The following is a 19,218-nucleotide window of genomic DNA, read 5'->3' on the forward strand; positions in this document are numbered from 1 at the left end:
AACACTTAAATAGTTAAACATTATTCATTGCTGGAACCTTTATTTTTAAAAAATTTGTGGTACTAATTTTTGTATTTTATAAATGAAATAGTTCTTGGATTATAGTAGGCGCTCAATAACAATTAGTAACTACTACTACTAACAATAATGGTGTGTGTTCTTTTTGTGGATAAAATATGTGTGCTGAAATTTTAAAAAGATATCAAAAAGAAAGTTGTCTTCTGATTAAGAAAGTCCTGCTAGGAAGAGCAGTAACTTGATGAATTCAGTGATTGTTCTTTAATTTTCATCTCTAGAAAATGCCAATTTCTCAGTTATGCTTCCATTATCTAGTTCTAGGTAACTGCCTGAAGTCAAACAAATTATTCACAAGATCTTACACTATATATTCTTAAAACAAAAACAAAAACAAACAACAAGCAGAAAAAGATTTAATAGGTGGACATACCATAGGTGTATAATCCCCCCAGGAGCCAAGATAGCTAGGAAATGAATTGGTAACCTATGACAATGTGACAATTATATAAAGCTCTATTATGATTATTTGTTTCCTTCACTAGACTAAGTTTCTTAAGGATAAGGACAAACTTTTTTATCATTGCATATTTAGTATTGAATAATTGCTAGCCCATCGTAAGCTCTTAATAATTGTTGAATGAGAGAGTAGCTTGGTGTGTATATGCTCTGTGTAAAACAAGCCAGATTTAATGAAGGTTCTTCTGGCTTCCTAAATAATACAAGGTCCTACTGAGTGGGAACATCTATGTCCTTTGGTTTCTCTCTCTCTCTCCCTCTCTGTCTTTGTCTTGGTATAATCCTGGCAGATTTGTGCTCTTGGCTCTTGTTTCTCTAGATTCCAAGCAAATTGCAGATGTGCTGTTCATGTATCTTTACTTCAGAGAACAAGTTTACCATAAAGTGATTATTCTCAGGTTCACTAGTCCTAAGAACTTAGTTTTTAGTGATTCCCAGGTAACTTCAGTAGCATCCCTACAAACCAAAGTTTGTGGAAGAGTGCTTTAACGGGTGAGGTCTCTTATTTTATCTTAGTAATATTAATTGATTCAAGTACTCTCTGGGCACTGGAGATACAGGGGACCAAAACAGTTTCTGCCTTAAAGGAATTTGTATCCTAATTAGCAGAGAGTAAATGCGTGAGCAAACAGATCCTGTTGCCTGCCAGCTTGCTTGTCATTCAAGACAGCTGACTACAGTGTAGTTTAGGAAAATGGCCAGGGTTAGCAAATTACCAACAATTTTTAAAAAGTCAAATTTAAGGCTGGTGTGGTGACTCACACCTGTAATCCCAGCAATTTGTGAGGCTGAGGCAGGAGGATCACTTGAGACCAGAAGTTTGAGACCAGCCTAGGCAATATGATGAAACCCCATCCCTGCAAAAAAAAAATACAACTAGCTGGACGTACCTGTGTGCGCCCATAGTCCCAGCCCCAGCCACTAGGGAGGCTGATGTGGGAGGATTAATTGAGGCTGCAAGTTTGAGCCCCACTGTACTCCAGCCTGGGCAGCAGAGACCTTGTCTCAAAAAAAAAAAACAAAAACAAACAAACCCCAAAACACTGCAACCTCTGCTTTCTGGGTTCAAGTGAGCACTTTTGGCTAATTTTTGTATTTTTTTTTTTTTCTTTTTGTAGAGACAGGGTTTCATCGTGTTGGCCAGGCTAGTCTCAAACTCCTGACCTCAAGTGATCCACCTGCCTCAGCCTCCCAAAGTGCTGGGATTACAGGTGTGAACCACCACACCCAGCCAAAAAATATATATATAATATCTCTGTATACAGATATTAAATATCAAATATATAAAATATATTTATATTAAATATATACATATTAAATTTATATAAATATAAATTTATATTTAAATAATAAGATGAGGTCTTGCTATGTTGCCCAGGCTGGTCTTGAACTCCTGGGCTCAAGCAATCCTCCCTCCTTGGCTTCCCAAATTACTGGGATTACAGGTGTGAGCCACCATGCCAGGCCTGTTCATGGAAATTTAATAACGCTTATGGTATATTTAGCTTCCAATGCTTCCTGATTCTCCCATATGCTTTAAACATGCCCAATAAAGTTTAATTAGGATGAGACAATTTAGGACTATGTTTTCTATTAAGAAGCTTTTCTATATACTTAAGATATGATTTATTGTCATAGTTTTAGAGATCATATTTACTGAGGAAATTACTCAAATGTACTTTGTCAAAGTGACAAAGATATGACAGATTTTTGAAAAATTATTTTTGTCCTATATTTCACATTTCCCCAAGAATATAGAATTTAAGGACAAAAGGTATGCTTGCTTTGCCTGTTTTTACAGTAAAAAACTGTGTTGATTGTGTTGACTGTGTGTCAGGTAGTAATAAGTGCTTTGTGTTCAATTTTTCTTCTGTTTTAATGACAGCATTAGGAGGAGGTCCCATTACTATCTTGTTTTTACACTTGGAAGATAAAGCTTAGAAGTTAGGGTTTGTTGCCAGGTGTGGTAGCTCATGCCTGTAATCCTAGCACTTTGGGAGGATCGCTTGAGGCCAGGAGTTTGAGACCAGCCTGGATAACATAGTGAGACCCTGTCTCTACAAAAAAAAAAAAAAAAAATTGGCTGAGTGTAGTGGTGCATACCTGTAGTTCTAGCTACTTGGGAGGCTAAAGTGGGAGGATGACTTGAACCCAGAAGTTAGAGGTTGCAGTGAGCCGTGATTGCATCAGCTTAGGCGACAGGGCGAGACCTTGTCTCAAGGAAAAAAAAAAAAAAAGAAGTTAGAGTTTGTTCAAGATCACATAATTAGGAAAAGACAGCATGAGTGTAGGCCTTCTAACTGCTGAAGCCTGTGCTCTAACCACAATGCTGCATTGCTCTACCAAGCTCAAACTGGACCTTTCTGCATGTCACATCCTTATTCAGACAGGCTGACTTATCCTCAGGTAAACACAACCATTCCTTACCTTTCAGAAGTCCTAATTTCTATGCCTTTCTAACCAGTATGTCTGTTACGATTTCCCAGGTGTTCCATAAAAATCTGTATTGTGGATGCTTTAAGCTTTTAAAAATGTTCTATTTTCAATCTACACATATTTAAAAGTGGTATTCTTGTCAGCAAAGCAAATGACACATTTGTAAAAAATTCCTTGGAGGACATGGATGTATGGAGTAATGCAGGGAGATGTGGTTTGAGCAGCTTATGTAAATATTTTTTTCTTGCTAACAATGTAAAACATGTTATTGTTTAGTTCTGCGTGGTGGTCCTCTCACTGGAAGCTACAGGTTACGGCAGTTTCACCTTCACTGGGGGTCCGCTGATGACCACGGCTCCGAGCACATAGTAGATGGAGTGAGCTATGCTGCAGAGGTAAGCCATAAGACATATCTGTGATTCACAGTTTTCCCACATGGTGGGATTTAAGGGGTACAGAGACAACTTTACTGATTCCAAATAGATCCTGAGCCAATTAGGTATCTTAGTGTCTGAAACTGCTTTATTCATTCAATATGAGAGTTTATGAATATGAGAGCTTCAGATGTTGCCCTCCTAAGCATTAAACCAACCCTGAGAGCTTAGGGTTATATGTTCCCATTTTAGACATGAGTAAACTGGTTGCTGGAGAGATTAAGTAATTTATCCAGCTAGGAAGCATTGAGACAGGTTTAAATCTAGATCTGTCTGATATCAAATTACAAATTGTTTCTATCTACTGAAAGGCCAGTGAGAAGAGAGAGAAAGAAACATTTGTCTTAGTCCAAATATGGTCATATTTCATCCAGATACAAATATCCACTAATATGTAAATACCACATTAAATAGGTAATATTTAAATAGGTAAATGGCAAAGTTTTACTGAGGAAAAAAAAAAGACAAACTCTTCTAAACTCTACTTTATCTCTATATTTACAGGTATAAAATAAAAATCTGTTATTCAGTTTTTGGTAAATCATAACACAGTAAAGCATTCATTGAGTTGTTTCTACTCCTTTTTCCTTATAATTGTATTCACTAATAATACTCTGTGCAGGATCTGGATTAAAAAATGCTCTACTTTTTTTAATCCTCTGGTTAAAGAACAAAGCATAATAAGCTTCAAGTTTAATATGATTAAATATTACTAACACCCAACTTTACCATGAGGTGAAAGTGAATTATATGACTCAATCAATACTATTCACGTGAAAATAATTTGGTTTCTGAGTCGCCTAGGCAAGACAGAGCTAAGTTATCAGGCAAGTGCAATTTTTCTTCATGTTCTCATGGTTACTGAGCTGTAGAGTTTAGATGCCCTGTATAGCCCTGCTGTTCAGAGAAATCCGACAATCAGAACTTTTTTCCAGTTTCACTCTTCCATTGACATGTACCTCTGCCCTTTCAGGTTATCATCTGAAATGTTTGCTTTGCCACTAAATCACTTGTGTTTGAGGCCAAGTAGCTTTAGAGTATGGAACCTGCTCTGTCCTCAGGGTAGAGAAATAAAATGTACATACAAAGTTTTTTATGATGGTGGACAAACTATGTCTAGAAGGTAGAAAGTGGGACTGCTGAATTTGTATGGTGTCTCAATTTGCATCATTTACCAAATAGTTTTCATGTTTGCTTTCTAAAGTTTTATGTTCTGAATATAACATGTTCTAAATGTCCAAAGCGCCCTTGGAACTAATTACTGGTTGCTTTGGATCACTGGTCTCTCATTTTCCTTAGCAACTCAGGAAAATTGGTCAAAATGCTGTGTGTGGTTACACCTTGTACTTTAATAAACTTGAAAGTACTACATACTCAGAGAGGCTTAGGTTTTCTGCCAGCTGGCAAGTAGTTTCCTGAAAAGGGTCCTCCTGACATATGTCAGAGGCTCAGAGTCCTTACCTGCAGATCAAGGGCCATTTTTGTAGATAAAGACTTTTTTTTGTTGTTGTTCTGCAATAAATCATTATCTTTTATTTATTTATTTATTTATTTTAAAGCAAACCAGTGAAGGAAAGGACCAAAACCTTTGGTTCACTTATGTATTTATAAATGGAAAAAATTTATAATGCAAATTTCACTTATTAAAAAACTTAGGTACAACTTACAACATTACAGATAATTATTTTCCCTTCTTTTGTTTCACATGGAGACCTTGGAGACTCAATTCATGTTAAGACACCTAAGTATGAGTCCTCCAGGTAAATATTACACAAATCAGAAGCATCTTGGAATTTTTAAGTATATTTTAAGACATACATTTTTATGCATGCTTTAAACAAACAGTATTTTTTTTTTTTTTTTTTTTGAGACAGAGTTTTGCTCTTGTTGCCCAGGCTAGAATGCGATGGTGCGATCTTGGCTCACTGCAACCTCTGCCTCCCGGGTTCAAGTGCTTCTCCTGCCTCAGCCACCTGAGTAGCTGGGATTACAGGCATGCGCCACCGTGCCTGGCTAATTTTGTATTTTTAGTAGAGACAGGGTTTCTCCATGTTGGTCAGGCTGGTCTCAAACTCCCAACCTCAAGTGATCTGTCTGCCTCGGACTCCCAAAGTGCTAGGATTACAGGCGTGAACCACCGCCCCCAGCCAGTATATATATATATATATATATATATATATATATATATATATATATATATATATTTTTTTTTTTTTTTTTTTAATGAGAGAATCTAACAAAGAAACTATGACCAGCACCAGCATTTAAAGATAAAGCTTTGTGGATAAAGCTTGGAATAGATTTTCTTTTTTCTTTCTTTTTCTTTGAGATAGGCTCTCAATCTGTTGCCCAGGCTAGAGTGCCATGGTACAAACATGTCTCACTGTAGCTTTGACCTCCTGGGTTCAAGGGATCCTCCCACCTTAGCCTCCAGAGCAACTGGGACCACAGGTGGGCACCACTACATCTGGCTAATTATTTTTTATAGAGACAGAGTCTGGCCATCTTGCCTAGGCTGGTCTGAAACTCCTTGAATGCATATTAAAGAACAGTATACAATTCCAAGGGTGGGTGCTGTGGCTCATGCCTGTAATCCCAGCCCAGGAGTTTCAGACCAGCCTAGGCAAGATGGCCAGGCTCTGTCAATGAAATAAGAAATAGCCTTGAATGCATATTAAAGAACAGTATATAATTACAAGGTTGGGTGCAGTGGCTCACGCCTGTAATCCCAGCACTTTGGGAGGCCAAGGAGGGATGATTGCTTCTTATTTCATTGGCTTATATATTCATTCATTCTTTCACTCAGTAAGAATTCATTGAGAATCAACCATGCTCCTAATCTTTACACAGCTTACTGATGCTTACCCTGAAAGGAGTGCAGCCTCACACATATTTGAGGTCAGAAAATGCTGCCCTGTGGGATAGGCATCCGTTTTAAGTTAAACCTGGTTTAACTTAAAACCTGGTTTGGTTGAAGGGGAGGGAACCAGGTCAAGTGGGGAGACAGCAGTGGTTTTGCATAAAATCATGTGTGAGGATGTGGGTTGGGAAGGAGGCTCATACATTTGAAAAACAGTATGGCCTTTAACAGTGTAGTTACAGCATGGAGGATGAAGGGGAGAGTTGTCAGAGGCAAAGTTGGAGAGGCTGGGAAGGGCCCGATCTTACTGAGGTAAGTCCTGGTAAGGTTTATGAAGGTGATTCTAAGTGCAATGGGAAGCCACTGAAAGGCTTTCCATTGGGAAGTGGTGATATTTGCATTTCAAAAACAATTCAACTACTGTTTGAGAATAGATTGGATGGAAGCAGGAGTGGCTAAGGGGAGCTTTGGAGGAAACTTTTGGGGAAAGTTCCAGGCAATAAATGAGAGTGCGGGTAGAGGCTGGCTGGCTGGCAGTGGCAGCTTTAGTGGCATTTGTCGATTGGTGGGTTTGAGAGTGAGGGAGGGCAGCATCCATGTTTCTGGGTTGAGATAGGAAATGCAGATAGAGAAAGTCTGGGTCAAACCTCAGGGTTGGTGGGGTGGCAGAGGTAGACAATAAACAAATAAATAAATGGTGCCTGGTAAGTTCTTTGATGGGAACAATACCATGTGATTTGGTAGAGTGGCTGAGGGCTTAGGAAAAGCTTCTTTGAGGTGATACATGAGTTGAGACTGAATGATAAGAAGAAAGCACTAAGAGAAAAATCTAGACAGACCTTTCCGGGAAGTGGGAGCAGCAAGCTCAAGTTCTCTAAGGCAGGAGTGAGGCTGGCATGTTCAAGAGGAGAAAGTCATTGGCCTATTAGGATTGGAATTAATGAGAAAGGAAAAGTTATGTGCTCTGTCCTGATGAGGCAGGCAGGGACCATGCCACATCAGGTACTGTTGGGCATTGTAAGCAGTCTGAAGTTATCTGTAATGCAGTGGGAAGAAGACAATGGAAGGTTGTGATCAGGGGAATGACATGTTCTGCTTTATATTTTACAAAATATAACTAGCTGCTGGGTAGAGAGGAGGCCGCTGTCAGGCAAATGTTGAAGTAGGGAGAAAAACTAGGTTATGGAAATCATTCAAGTGAGCAGTGACAGTAATTTGGACTCTGGGGGTGGTGGAGACGAAGAGAGCTGGACAAATCTATGATGTTTGGGAGATAAAGTCAATAGGGTTTGCTGATGAAAAGGATGTCATGATTGAAGGAAGGAAAAAGAGGAGTTTAGAAACACTCTTAAGGTTTCGGTGTAAGCATATTGGAGGCTGGTGGTGCCATTTACTGATGTGCAAGTCTGGGAAGGAGCAGGTTGCAGAGAGGAATTCACTCTCTGTTTTAGACAGGTTAAGTTTGAGATGTCTGTTAGGCATTCTAGGGTCATGTTCAAGTAGGCTATTGGATAAAAACTTCCAGTTTAAGAAGAGGTCAAGGCTGGAGATGGGGGCATTTGGGAGTCCTTGCATTTGGTTTCATGTTCAAAAGAACCCCTTTGTGCTCATCTCCGTGATTTCAAGGAGTTGATTAGTTTTTCCAGCCACTTTTATACAAAGTTCATGACCATCATCAAGTTATGTTCCCTTGTGAGTAAAAAGGAGAAGTGAAAGAAAGAAAAAAGACATTTAAAGTTGCAACATATACAACTTTAATTTTAGGCCTAATATGATGGTTTATAATATTACAGAGAGATTAAAGTGATCTAAATCAAGAAAAGTTTTATCCCAAAAGTTAGGCATCTACAAAACTAGGCTAATCGTCCATTCTGTGTTTGGAACTTTATCTAATGAAAGTTTAGGCAGAATATATAGCAAGCATTTTAAATATGTAGCTAATAATGAAACTGATTTCAACATTCATCATGGATTTTTGGCATAGTATTTGGCAGTATATTTTGCATACCACTAATATGGAATTTGAAACTGCTAAATTTTAATAGTATTATTTAGAAATTAGTTGCCAGTAGAGAAGAATCTAATTTTCATTTTTGTAGTGGTTACAATTTCTTGTCATTCAGTTCAAATCACTGCTCTTGTCATTGTTAGTCAGGAAATGTGAGTTTGCTATTTTTTTTGTTTTAATTAAAATATAAATGCTAATAGAAGTGGTATCAGTTCCTTTGTGAAGGTATTGCTGCCAGTTAAGTAAGGTGTGTAGGAGAGAAAGAAAAATATTTTCTTGGCCTAGTTTCCCATCATAGTTTAAATAGTTGTACTTTTAACTAGCAGAAGGATGGTTATATATAGGATATATATATGTCCATTCATCTCTCTTTAGTTACACATTCATTTTTTAATCAGTTCTGGTTGTGATCCTAACGAAGTCATTCTATATCTTTCTCTGTTTGGTCTCATCTCTTACTGAGAGAACTGGTGCATTGGCACAGAGCCACTTAAAACAATTTTAACATCCTTATCAGCCCTTCCCTGACAGTGAATGTCATCTGTCTCATGTGAGCCAAATGAATTCTGTTTCATCACCTGGTGTTTTCAGGTTTCTTTCCTCCCCCAACTATCTCACACCAACTTGGAACATGGCACTACAGGAATCCACTTTTATATTACTTGCCTGATATTGCACAGTCTTCCTTGATTGTTTGTGGATGATGCACTGTTTTATAGTTGACTGTTTATGATAATTGTTATCTATCCAGAAATTATCTCCTATAAATTGCCTGTAAGACATAGAGTTATATTTAAAGGATGGGATAAACATGTATTTGAATATGCTAAATCCTCTCTGTAACAGTCAGCTAGAAAGATGATTTGGGCATGAAGGCTCACATAAGTATTTCCTTCCTGATAAAACAAAAGGGATTCATTAGAAGGAGATCTTGTCTGAAGTCAGTCCCTCATATCAGGTCCTTGGACACCATGGCTTGATCACCATTTATGATCGTAGCTAAATGTTTTAGGCATGTCGCATTGCCCTTTGGCTTCTGTCTCACTTTGTCCTTTTGGGGAAGACTCCCCCAAAGTGGTTTTCTCCTTTATCGTTATTCTGAAATCTTTCACACTTGTGGGTGTGTTCGAGATACCGTATTGCTTGCAATGGTAAAACATTTAGGATACCTTTAGGTGGTGCATAAGGCCGCTGCATATGAGTAGAGTTGTGAGGTGGGTGAAGTCTGTTTTCCAGAGTTCCAGGCCCCCCACCTCCTTCCCTTCCCCCTTGTTTTATCTCCCTCCTTAGTAGCATCAGCTACCCTCCCATTTTCTACCTCTTTTTCCCCCATTGAAACTTGCTCTCAGCAAAGTATCTAAACATATTCATAGAACGTGGTAAATGTATCAAAATGATAAGCATTTTTATGTGCGAGATGACAAATATTTTAATTAGTTTGATTTAATCATTCCACATTTATACATATATTAAAACATTACATTGTGCCCCATAAATGTATAAAGTTATGATTTGCTAATTAAAAATGCTCTTAATAAAAAAGTTTGAATGCTACTTAACATGATTACATGATTACTCATAAGGAGACTTTGTGTTTTCAAGCCATAAATAGTCTTAAAATGACAGGTAGTAAACATTTAACTGGACAGTTTTAGAAACGCCTCACTGTCCTTGGTAGCGGGATTGTCCTGGAAAACCTACTGTGTAGGAGGTTGACTTCTCCACCCATCTGTGAGCTCAGCCCTCTTCCATGGACTTTACTGCCAGCCAGGATCTGATCTGAGGCTGCTCCATTGCAGTCTCATCTGTGGAAGGCCTGGAGGAGCCTCCAGTTACTTGGGAGCAATAGCTGGAGTTTGTTAGGGCTGAAGGGGCTGTGAAGGATGTTCAAGGCTTTTTTAAAAATTTATTTATTTTCTGATACGAAGTCTCGCTCTGTCGCTCAGGCTGGAGTGTGGTGGCACAATCTTAGCTCACTGCAACCTCCACCTCCTGGGTTCAAGTGATTCTCCTGCCTCAGCCTCCCGAGTAGCTGGGACTACAGTCATGTACTACCATGTCCAGCTAAGATGCTCAAGGCATTCTATATAGTCTTTAATATAGTGTACCACAGACTAGTTAAGTGACTGATCCTTCACTGCATGAACTTTCACTTTTGGACAAAAATAAACAAGAGGATTCTGTCCAAGATTCTTGTGATAAATACATTATACATAAGTGTACAGCACCAGAAAATTTGTAAATGTTTTATTTGCATTTATGTTTTTCAGGATGTCTAACAAAACATTCCTACTATGTTGTATATCTCCCTTTCAGCTCCATGTTGTTCACTGGAATTCAGACAAATACCCCAGCTTTGTTGAGGCAGCTCATGAACCAGATGGACTGGCTGTCTTGGGAGTGTTTTTACAGGTGAGAATCTACTGTTTTCATTTTAAATGATCAGCCTTGTTGAAGAAAGAGCTTCAGTCACGAAGTAGACATTCAACCATCTTGTTTAATAGTAAATTCATTTTAGGTGTAGCAGTTTCCTTTTGAAATGAATATTTAAAAATTATATATTCATGTAGGAGCATTGTCTTATAAGTCTTCTTATTGTCCATTGATCATTTTTATGTGAATAACAATAGCAGCATCAACATCAAGAATAGTAGCAGAAATAACAACTGAGATACTGGAGGAAAATATTTATTCTGGGCTCTTCCTAATTGTATACTATTTAGGACAGAATAAAGTTCAAGCTCCTGATTCTTGAAACACTGGTCTCACCACAATGACATATTGTCCCAATGTGCTCACTGGTTTTTAAAAAAAATTTTATTGTATTTCCTTTAATCTAACATTCACATGTGGTTAGACAATTATTGTCATCATACCTGGGAACAGGTTGGGCTTCTCACCTCCCTCTGCCTCCACATTCTTGTAGGTGTACCCCTTTGTCACACCCCATACTCTCCATGTGTTGTAACTCATGAACAGAGAATGCTTCATGGATGGCAACAATTCCTTGCCTTTGGACACCAAGTAGGGGTGGTTGCGGCAGGATCCGGGTGCTTTAAAACCTTCAGGTAGATTCAGATCACCTGTAATAATGAAAAGAGGATCATTTATGTATCTATAATTTATGATGGGTTTGCTTATGATGATATATTCCCTTGATTTGGGACCTCAAATCATTTTAGGCTGCAAGTGTGAGATGTTTGCATCTAGTATTTTGATGCCACCATTGTCCGTTTGAATTGAGGGGCTGACTGTCACATCTAGCTTAGTAGTGCAGGTTATTTGTTAGACTGTCCTATGCAAAGTTTCTCTCAAGTTAACCTACATCTTAAACACTGATAAAACTTAACAAATATTAAGCTGTTTCTATTAGTTTTGGGACTAAGCTGAAAGTTCAGTACAGGAACCCTGTAATATTATCTTGTTGTTCAGATCCTTCTGGCATGATAAGGCCGGCAGGTAAAAGAGAAGCTTTGTTATAGAACAATCACTGTATGTTCTGTGCTGGCTAAGGTTTTTTTAAAAAATAATTTTTAAATAGTGGCTGAAATTGAGTGATTCAGACTTGATCTGCTACAGTAACCATTTCTTTTGAAATTTCATGTTTTTAGATTGGTGAACCTAATTCCCAACTGCAAAAGATTACTGACACTTTGGATTCCATTAAAGAAAAGGTAAAATGAATTACTGTTTGTTAATAGTTAACATATTTCTTGTTCTCTCCCACATTCTCTTATCTTCCTTTAAAGACTTAGACATATGCTGCCTGCTTTGAAGTTTGCAACATACTTGATGAAAAAAAGCAGAAGTAACCTATTACCACTTATCTTTTGAATGTAAAGGTCTTAAATTACCTAAAATAAACATGAATAAATATACTTATGCATAGTTAGTCTCTGGTATTACATTACAGAGTAAGCCTTTAACTGTAACACATTTAAGGGACCACTTATATGAAAACAAACCTTATGCTTCTTAAATAAATCTATGATATGTTACTTTATCTAAAATTTTTAAGATGTAGATGCTTTTTTAAAGATACTAAAGGAAGATATTACATAATTGTAGATGCAGATATTCTGTATTGTTTATGGGATTATAATGGAAGTACATGGATGTATATTTTTTGAGGTCTATGTAGAGCTATCCCATTGTAATTTGTGGGAATTCTTTTTGATCCTCCAGGGTAGACAAACTCGATTCACAAATTTTGACCCATTGTCTCTGCTTCCACCATCCTGGGACTACTGGACATATCCTGGTTCTCTTACAGTTCCACCTCTTCTTGAGAGTGTCACATGGATTGTTTTAAAGCAACCTATAAACATCAGCTCTCAACAGGTACATAATCTCTTCCAGGTTGATACTGATTCCCTCAGAGGAAACTGGGCTTTTTTTTTTTTTTTCAACCCTGCCCTTAATTTCTGCTGTGTTTTGAAGTCTGTTTTCTCTTTATTCATCAGGTGGGTCGTTGGGCTAGATGAGACCTATGTCCCTTTCGTATTTGACCTGTGATTAGATGATTTATTTGCCACTTCTTAGAAATGTACATAGCGACACGGATGAAAGTGAAGCATCATTTTGAGCACTATAATCATTTGCTTTTGGTTTGTTGCTGTTTGTTTGATATAGGGATATAAACAGGCTGAGATACAAACGAAAAATGGGGATATAAACAGGCTGAGATACAAACGAAAAATGGGGATATAAACAGGCTTAGATACAAAAAAAATCAGAGAGAGGCTACTTATAGAAGGTGACAGTTTTTCTTTCTGACCTTAGTCCCCACACCTGCTTCTACAAATTTCCAAGTGAAACTTGAGGACAGTGATTGGTGCAGTGCCCTAAGAAATGTGTGCCTGCTAAGTGTAAGAAGTTGTTGTTTTGTACACTTAAAAGGTAGTTGAGTGGGTAGGCTGGGCACAGTGGATCCTGCCTGTAATCTCAGCACTTTGGGAGGCTGAGGTGGGTGGATCGCTTGAGCCCTGGAGTTGGAGACCAGCCTGGGCAACACTGTAAAACCCTGTCTCTACAAAAAATACAAAAAGTAGCCAGGTGTGGTGTGCGTGCCTATAGTCCCAGCTACTCAAGGGGTTGAGGTGGGAGGATTGCTTGAACCCAAGAGACGGATGCTGCAGTGAGTCAGGATCATGCCGCTGCATTCCAGAGCAAGACTTTGTCTCAAAAAAATTTTTTTTTGTTAAGAGGGTGGATCTCATTTAAGTGTTCGTACTATAATTATAAGAAGAGGAAAGAGAGAGAAAGGGGAGGGGAATGAGAGGGAGAGGAGGAATTGTTGATCTTTTGGCATTTGTTGACAAAAACTTTTGTTGGGCTGTCTGAGGGGCTTAATGCTTAAGCATTTGCAGAGAGGCTGTAGGGAGGCTCTTTCTGTGTAGACATCTACTCACTCACTCTTCTGTTAAATACTTATGGAGCTTCCCCTGTAGGCCAAGAGTCTGCTAGACTCAGGATATCCAGTTTGTCAGCCAGGCTGGTGTGGAGTCGGTGCAACCATACCTTAGTCCAACCTTGAACTCCTGGGCTCAAGCCATTCATCTTCCTATCTCAGCCTCCCATGTAGCTGGAACTACAGGTGCATGCCACCATGCCTGGCTTATGTTTTTTGAAAAATTTTGTGTAGACAGGGTCTTGCATTATTGCCCTGGCTGGTCTTGAAGTGATCCACTTCTGGCCTCAAATGATCCTCCTGCTCCGGCCTCCCAAAGTGCTAGGATTACAGGCATGAGCCACTGCACCTAGCCAGGATATCGAGTCTTTAATGTTCAGAAACTGTGCTTGGAGTGCGAACCATGGGGCTGGCCAATCTGATGGGTGGATGCTGTGTGTTCTTGGATGCTGTGCTTCTTCATTGGTTTTGTTTTTGTTGTTCTTTTTGAATTAGGTGCAATATCTTAGCATGAACACAGTCTAGTAATTTTTGCAGCTAATAAAGTACACATGTACTGGGCTTGCCCACCTGCCTACCTGTTTATTTTTCCTCCTAATGATACCAGAGCTGGCCCACCTTTACCGAGATCATTTCAGGCAGCATTTCCCCTTGGGGCATTGAACACATCCTTCCTTCTGTTGGGTGTTTCTCCTTGTTGACCTTGTCTTTAGGATTAAAGGCAAATAATAACCAAGTGTATACTTTTTAAAAACATTTTACAAAGGTCTATGTAGAAATCCAGAGCTTGACTGACATGAAAACTCCTGTGAATTTTTTCTATCATTGTTATCATGAGAAAAATGACCTGTTACTGATTCAGAGTCCTTAATAAGGGAATTCATTTTTCTCCCTGTCACATGCTAAATGGTTTACTTTTATATTTCTTTATTAAATTTGAACTGAATAATATTAAGAGTGAATAAACTATAACATCAAGGTAGTTAATAAGGGAATCATGTTTTCCCTCATATTTCAAGGACACTGTTATTTCTTAAAGCCACTTGGAAAATAACTTTTTGTTTAGTTTTGTTTTTTGTTTTCAATCCACCAGTGATTTGGAAGAGAATATATCAAAATATATAGTTTAGTTCCTTAAAAATAATAAAGTTAACCTTATTAAAAATATCTACCTGCAAGTTTAGGAATTGTGACTGCCTAGCTGAGGATTCACTACTTTGTCTTATTTGAGGCTCAATGGATTACTATTATTAATGTGGCTTTTATGCAGAGCAGTATATAAAATAATAGCTATGTTTTAGAGCTCTGATGTGATTGTTAATTCACTTTGGAGCATTCACTTAAATCTCCTATAGTAGGAACACTTTCACGTATTTTAGTTTTTAACCAAATTGAGAAAGTTATTTGAGTAACAATTCAATTTATTAAAATCTGATATTGTGGTGGTTTTAAAAGTTAAAGAATAAAGCAAAAGAAAAAAAATTCAGTCCCAGTCTAACCATGAAAAAATATCTGGCAAAACCCAGTCAGGGGACATTCTATAAACTAGTCAGTATTCTCAAGGTCGTTAAAACTGCCAAGGTCATCAAAAACAAGGTAAGTCTGAGATACTGTCACAATCAACAAATACCTATGGAGATATGAATACTAAGTGTAGTGTTTTCTGGATTTTTTCCTAGGGTTTTCTCCACAATTTCTTGCCAAGTCACAGTTTGACCTAAGGGGCAAATCAGATGTTTTTCATTTTCTTTTTCTTGATTTAAGTCCATTTTTCTCTCTCAGAGTCACTCATTGAGGACTGAATTCTTAACTGCCATGCCAGTGAGCAGATAAATGTACTATTTTCTGATCCTTTTGAAGACAAGTCTGTCATTTTCTCTGGAGGGACAACTTCTCTTGCCAAGTCTCTTTGGGTTATCCTAAATCATCAAAATTGGGTTACTTAGCTGAAATTCAACGTGCAAAATACTTGGCTTTGTTTCTACTCTCCTTTTAAAGAAAAAAACTTTTTTGTTTATTATGATATTATTTGCATGCAGTGAAACTCATGGATTTTAAGTGTGTGGTTGCTGATTTTGGTAACTGTATATAGACATCCTACAACTACTGCAATCAAGATATAGTTCTCAACCACCACGGTGGCTCACACCTCTAACCCTAGCATTTTGGGAGGCCAAGGCGGGTGGATCACCTAAGGTCTGGAGTTCGAGACCAGCCTGGTCAACATGGTAAAACCCCATCTCTACTAAAAATACAAAAATTAGCCACGCATGGTGGTGCATGCCTGTAATCCCAGCTACTCAGGAGGCCGAGGCAGGAGAATCACTTGAACCCGGGAGGCAAGGCTGAAGTGAGCCCATATTGCACCGCTGTACTCCAGCCTGGGTAACGGAGCAAGACTCTATCTCAAAATAAATAAATAAAAGATAGAGATCTCAGCCAAAAATTTTCTGGTGCTCTTTTGCAGTCCTTCACCTTCTTCACCATAGTCCTAGGCAACAACTGATGTGCTGTCACTAGAATTTAAATGAGTCATACAGTAGATTTTTGTGTTTGAGTTCTTTTACTGGTATAATCTTTTTAAGATTCACCCATTTTATTTTATTTTTTTCCTGAGACAGAGTCTGGCTCTGTTGCCCAGGCTGGAGTGGAGTGGTGAGATCTTGGCTCACCACAACCTCTGCCTCCCAGCTTCAAGTGATTCTGCTGCCTCAGCCTCCTGAGTAGCTGGAACTACAGGCATGCATCACCACACCTGGCCAATTTTTGTATTTTTAGTAGAGATGGGGTTTCACCATGTTGGCTGGGCTGGTCTTGAACTCCTGGCCTCAAGTGATCTACCCATCTCAGCCTCCCAAAGTGCTGGGATTACAGGTAGTGACCCATGGTACCTGACCCATTTCATTAACTTTTATTACTGTGTAATATGCCATGGTATGGATATATTATATTTTTAAAAAATATATTTCACAGTTGATGGACATTTGGCTTGCTTTTAATTTTTGGCCATTATGAATAATAGCAATCCATATATGGATATTAGGAGTAATTTGCTCACTTTTGTGTGGACACATTTTTATATGTCTTGTGTCAATACCTAGGACTGGAATTACTAGTTCATGTTTGTTTAATTTTGTAAAGTACTGTTACATTGTTTCCTTTTCTTTTCTTTTTGTTTCTGAAGGAGTCTCGCTTTGTTGCCCAGGCTGGAGTGCGGTGGTGTGATCTTGGTTCACTGTAACCACCACCTCCCGGGTTCAAGAGATTCTCCTGCCTCAGCCTCCTGAGTAGCTGGGATTACAGGCACTCGCCACCACACCCAGCTAATTTTTGTATTTTTAGTAGAGACAGGGTTTCATCATGTTAGCCAGGCTGGTCTCAAACTCCCGACTTCAAGTGATTTGCCCGCCTTGGCCTCCCAAAATCCTGGGATTACAGGCATAAGCCACTGTGCCCAGCTGAGTAAAGTACTACTATATTGTTTTTTAAAGTGGCTGTGTCATATTAAATTCCCACCAGCAACGTATGAGATTTCTAGTTGCTTCATACCCCTGCAAGCATTTGGCATTGTCAGTTTTTCTAACTTTAGGTATTCTAGTGGGCATGTGTGATTTTAATTTGCATTTAGCTAGTGACCAATGATTTTGAACATTTTTTGTATGCTTATTGGCTATGTATGTATCTCCTTTTGTTAAGTATCTGTTCAAATCATCTGTACATTTTTACATTGGGTTGTTTGCAAGAGTTCTTTATATAGTCTGGATAACAGCTCTTTCTCAGGCTGGGCGCAGTGGCTCATTCCTGTAATCCCACTGAAAGATTCTCCCCGGGGCCTGAAAGCTTAAGGGAATGAATAACTTTTCCCTCCTCAGGCCCAGTCCCAAGGCGCAAGGCCACTTGCTCCAGCAGCGTGTGTCAGCAAGATAGCAGAAGCAGGAAGAGAGCTGGCCAGAAGACACATACCCCTGAAGACCGAGAGGGAGGCAGTCCGGGTACTGTGTAGCAGTCAGATCAGACTGGGACACTTCCTGTTTACAGAGGACTGTAAAACCCCTGCCCCGTCCTCACTTGGGGCTGACGCCATAGGCCTCAGCCCGTCTGCCCCCAGGGATGCAAGGCTCTTGTACTGGTTCGAACCCCGAGAGTGCGCCGACAGACAACACGAGGTGGTGTGGAGCAACACGCTGTTTTAATGAGTGCCTGGGTGCAGACGGGCTGAGGTCTAAAATGGCGTCAGCCCCAAGTGAGGACAAGGCAGGCAGGCGTTTTATAGTCTGTAAACAAGAAGTGTCTCAGTCTGATGTAACTGCTGCATAGTACCCGGACGGCCTCCGTCTCGGTCTTCAGGGGGTATGTGTCTTCCGGCCAGCTCTCTTCCTGCTTCTGCTATCTTGCTGACGCACACTGCTGATGCCAGTGGCCTTGTGCCTTGGGACTGAGCCTGAGGAGGGAGGAGTTATTCACCCCCTGCCCAGCTTTCAGGTCCCGGGGAGAATCTTTCATTCCTATTTGGTTATAGAAAGAAGGAAAAGGGATGACTTTCTCAATAACTACTTCAGGCGTGACATAGGGGTGGCGTGAGCACCTTGGAAAAAGAAAAAAATTTTGGGGTATCCTTGAGAGACGGGTTTGTATCCATCATGTCGCTGTAGCAGGAGCATCGTCTGGATTTTTTGGTGGCTAGTGGGATAACACAGGGGAGAAATAGGAGGAACCCAATGATGAAGATTACTGTCCCTACCAGTATTTTAAATCCTCCTAAATTAGAGAACCACCCTCCTAGAAGATTTGTTGGGTCCCATCCCTTCCAGGTTTGGACTGATACATGGGCTACGTTTCTGATGTTTGAAGTGATTTCTAGAACCGCTTTTCCATTATCGTCTATGTTAAGACAGCAATTAGCGATATTAAACTTACCATAGACCCCACCTTCTTCTGCTAATAAGTAGTCTAGTGGTAGCCTGTTTTGAAAAATTGCCGCAAGCATTTGGTTTTGTTGCGAGAGCATTTCTAGGGCTGAGGCGGTTTGGTTAGTGATTATCTTTAGAACAGCTGGTAGTCTAATTGTTCTGTTTAGCATATATATGGAAGTGCAATAACCCCATGAACCATCCTCAGCCCAAGTGGCAGGACCGTAATATTCGATGATGTGTTGCGGAGGCCACTCGTCCTCTTGCCATCTTTGGCTCCCTTCTACCTCCAAGGATCGTTTTTCTCTGGTTAGGTTATCATACACAGGGACTCCGAGGATGTTGCCTGCCTGCTTTGAAAGTAAAAAGAATCCAGGTTTAATTGTGCCTAGGAAGCAAGTACCTTGCCAGGGATAAGGTAGCCATGAGTATGCCTGGGTTTCACATATCCAAAGGAATCCGTCAGGGGCAGTCCATTGGAGGCTGGTGTTCATAGGATTGTCCCACAGTGCACTTAGGCTGGGGTGTGCGGCATAAGGGTTGTGGTGTGTACAGTATCAGGCCTTTTTTGACAAGACATAATTGAGGTAGCTTAAGTTAGAAGGAGACCAAGCTCCGTGGGGTAA

At 39.4% G+C, this 19,218-nt stretch overlaps 1 protein-coding gene across 2 annotated transcripts in view; it reads left to right on the top strand.

Annotated features, from left to right (window-relative positions):
• CA13 (carbonic anhydrase 13) overlaps window positions 1–19,218 on the top strand; it is a 38,775-nt gene that overhangs the window by 10,709 nt on the left and 8,848 nt on the right. For both annotated transcript variants that reach the window (XM_004047218.5, XM_055349688.2), the window contains exons 3-6: window positions 3,247–3,365; window positions 10,589–10,684; window positions 11,884–11,946; window positions 12,458–12,613. In XM_004047218.5, coding sequence (XP_004047266.1) covers window positions 3,247–3,365; window positions 10,589–10,684; window positions 11,884–11,946; window positions 12,458–12,613 — 434 coding nt within the window. The remainder of the gene's footprint in view (window positions 1–3,246; window positions 3,366–10,588; window positions 10,685–11,883; window positions 11,947–12,457; window positions 12,614–19,218) is intronic.

Source organism: Gorilla gorilla, chromosome 7 (assembly GCF_029281585.2).
Source record: "Gorilla gorilla gorilla isolate KB3781 chromosome 7, NHGRI_mGorGor1-v2.1_pri, whole genome shotgun sequence".
In the NCBI taxonomy this organism is placed as follows: Eukaryota; Metazoa; Chordata; class Mammalia; order Primates; family Hominidae; genus Gorilla; species Gorilla gorilla.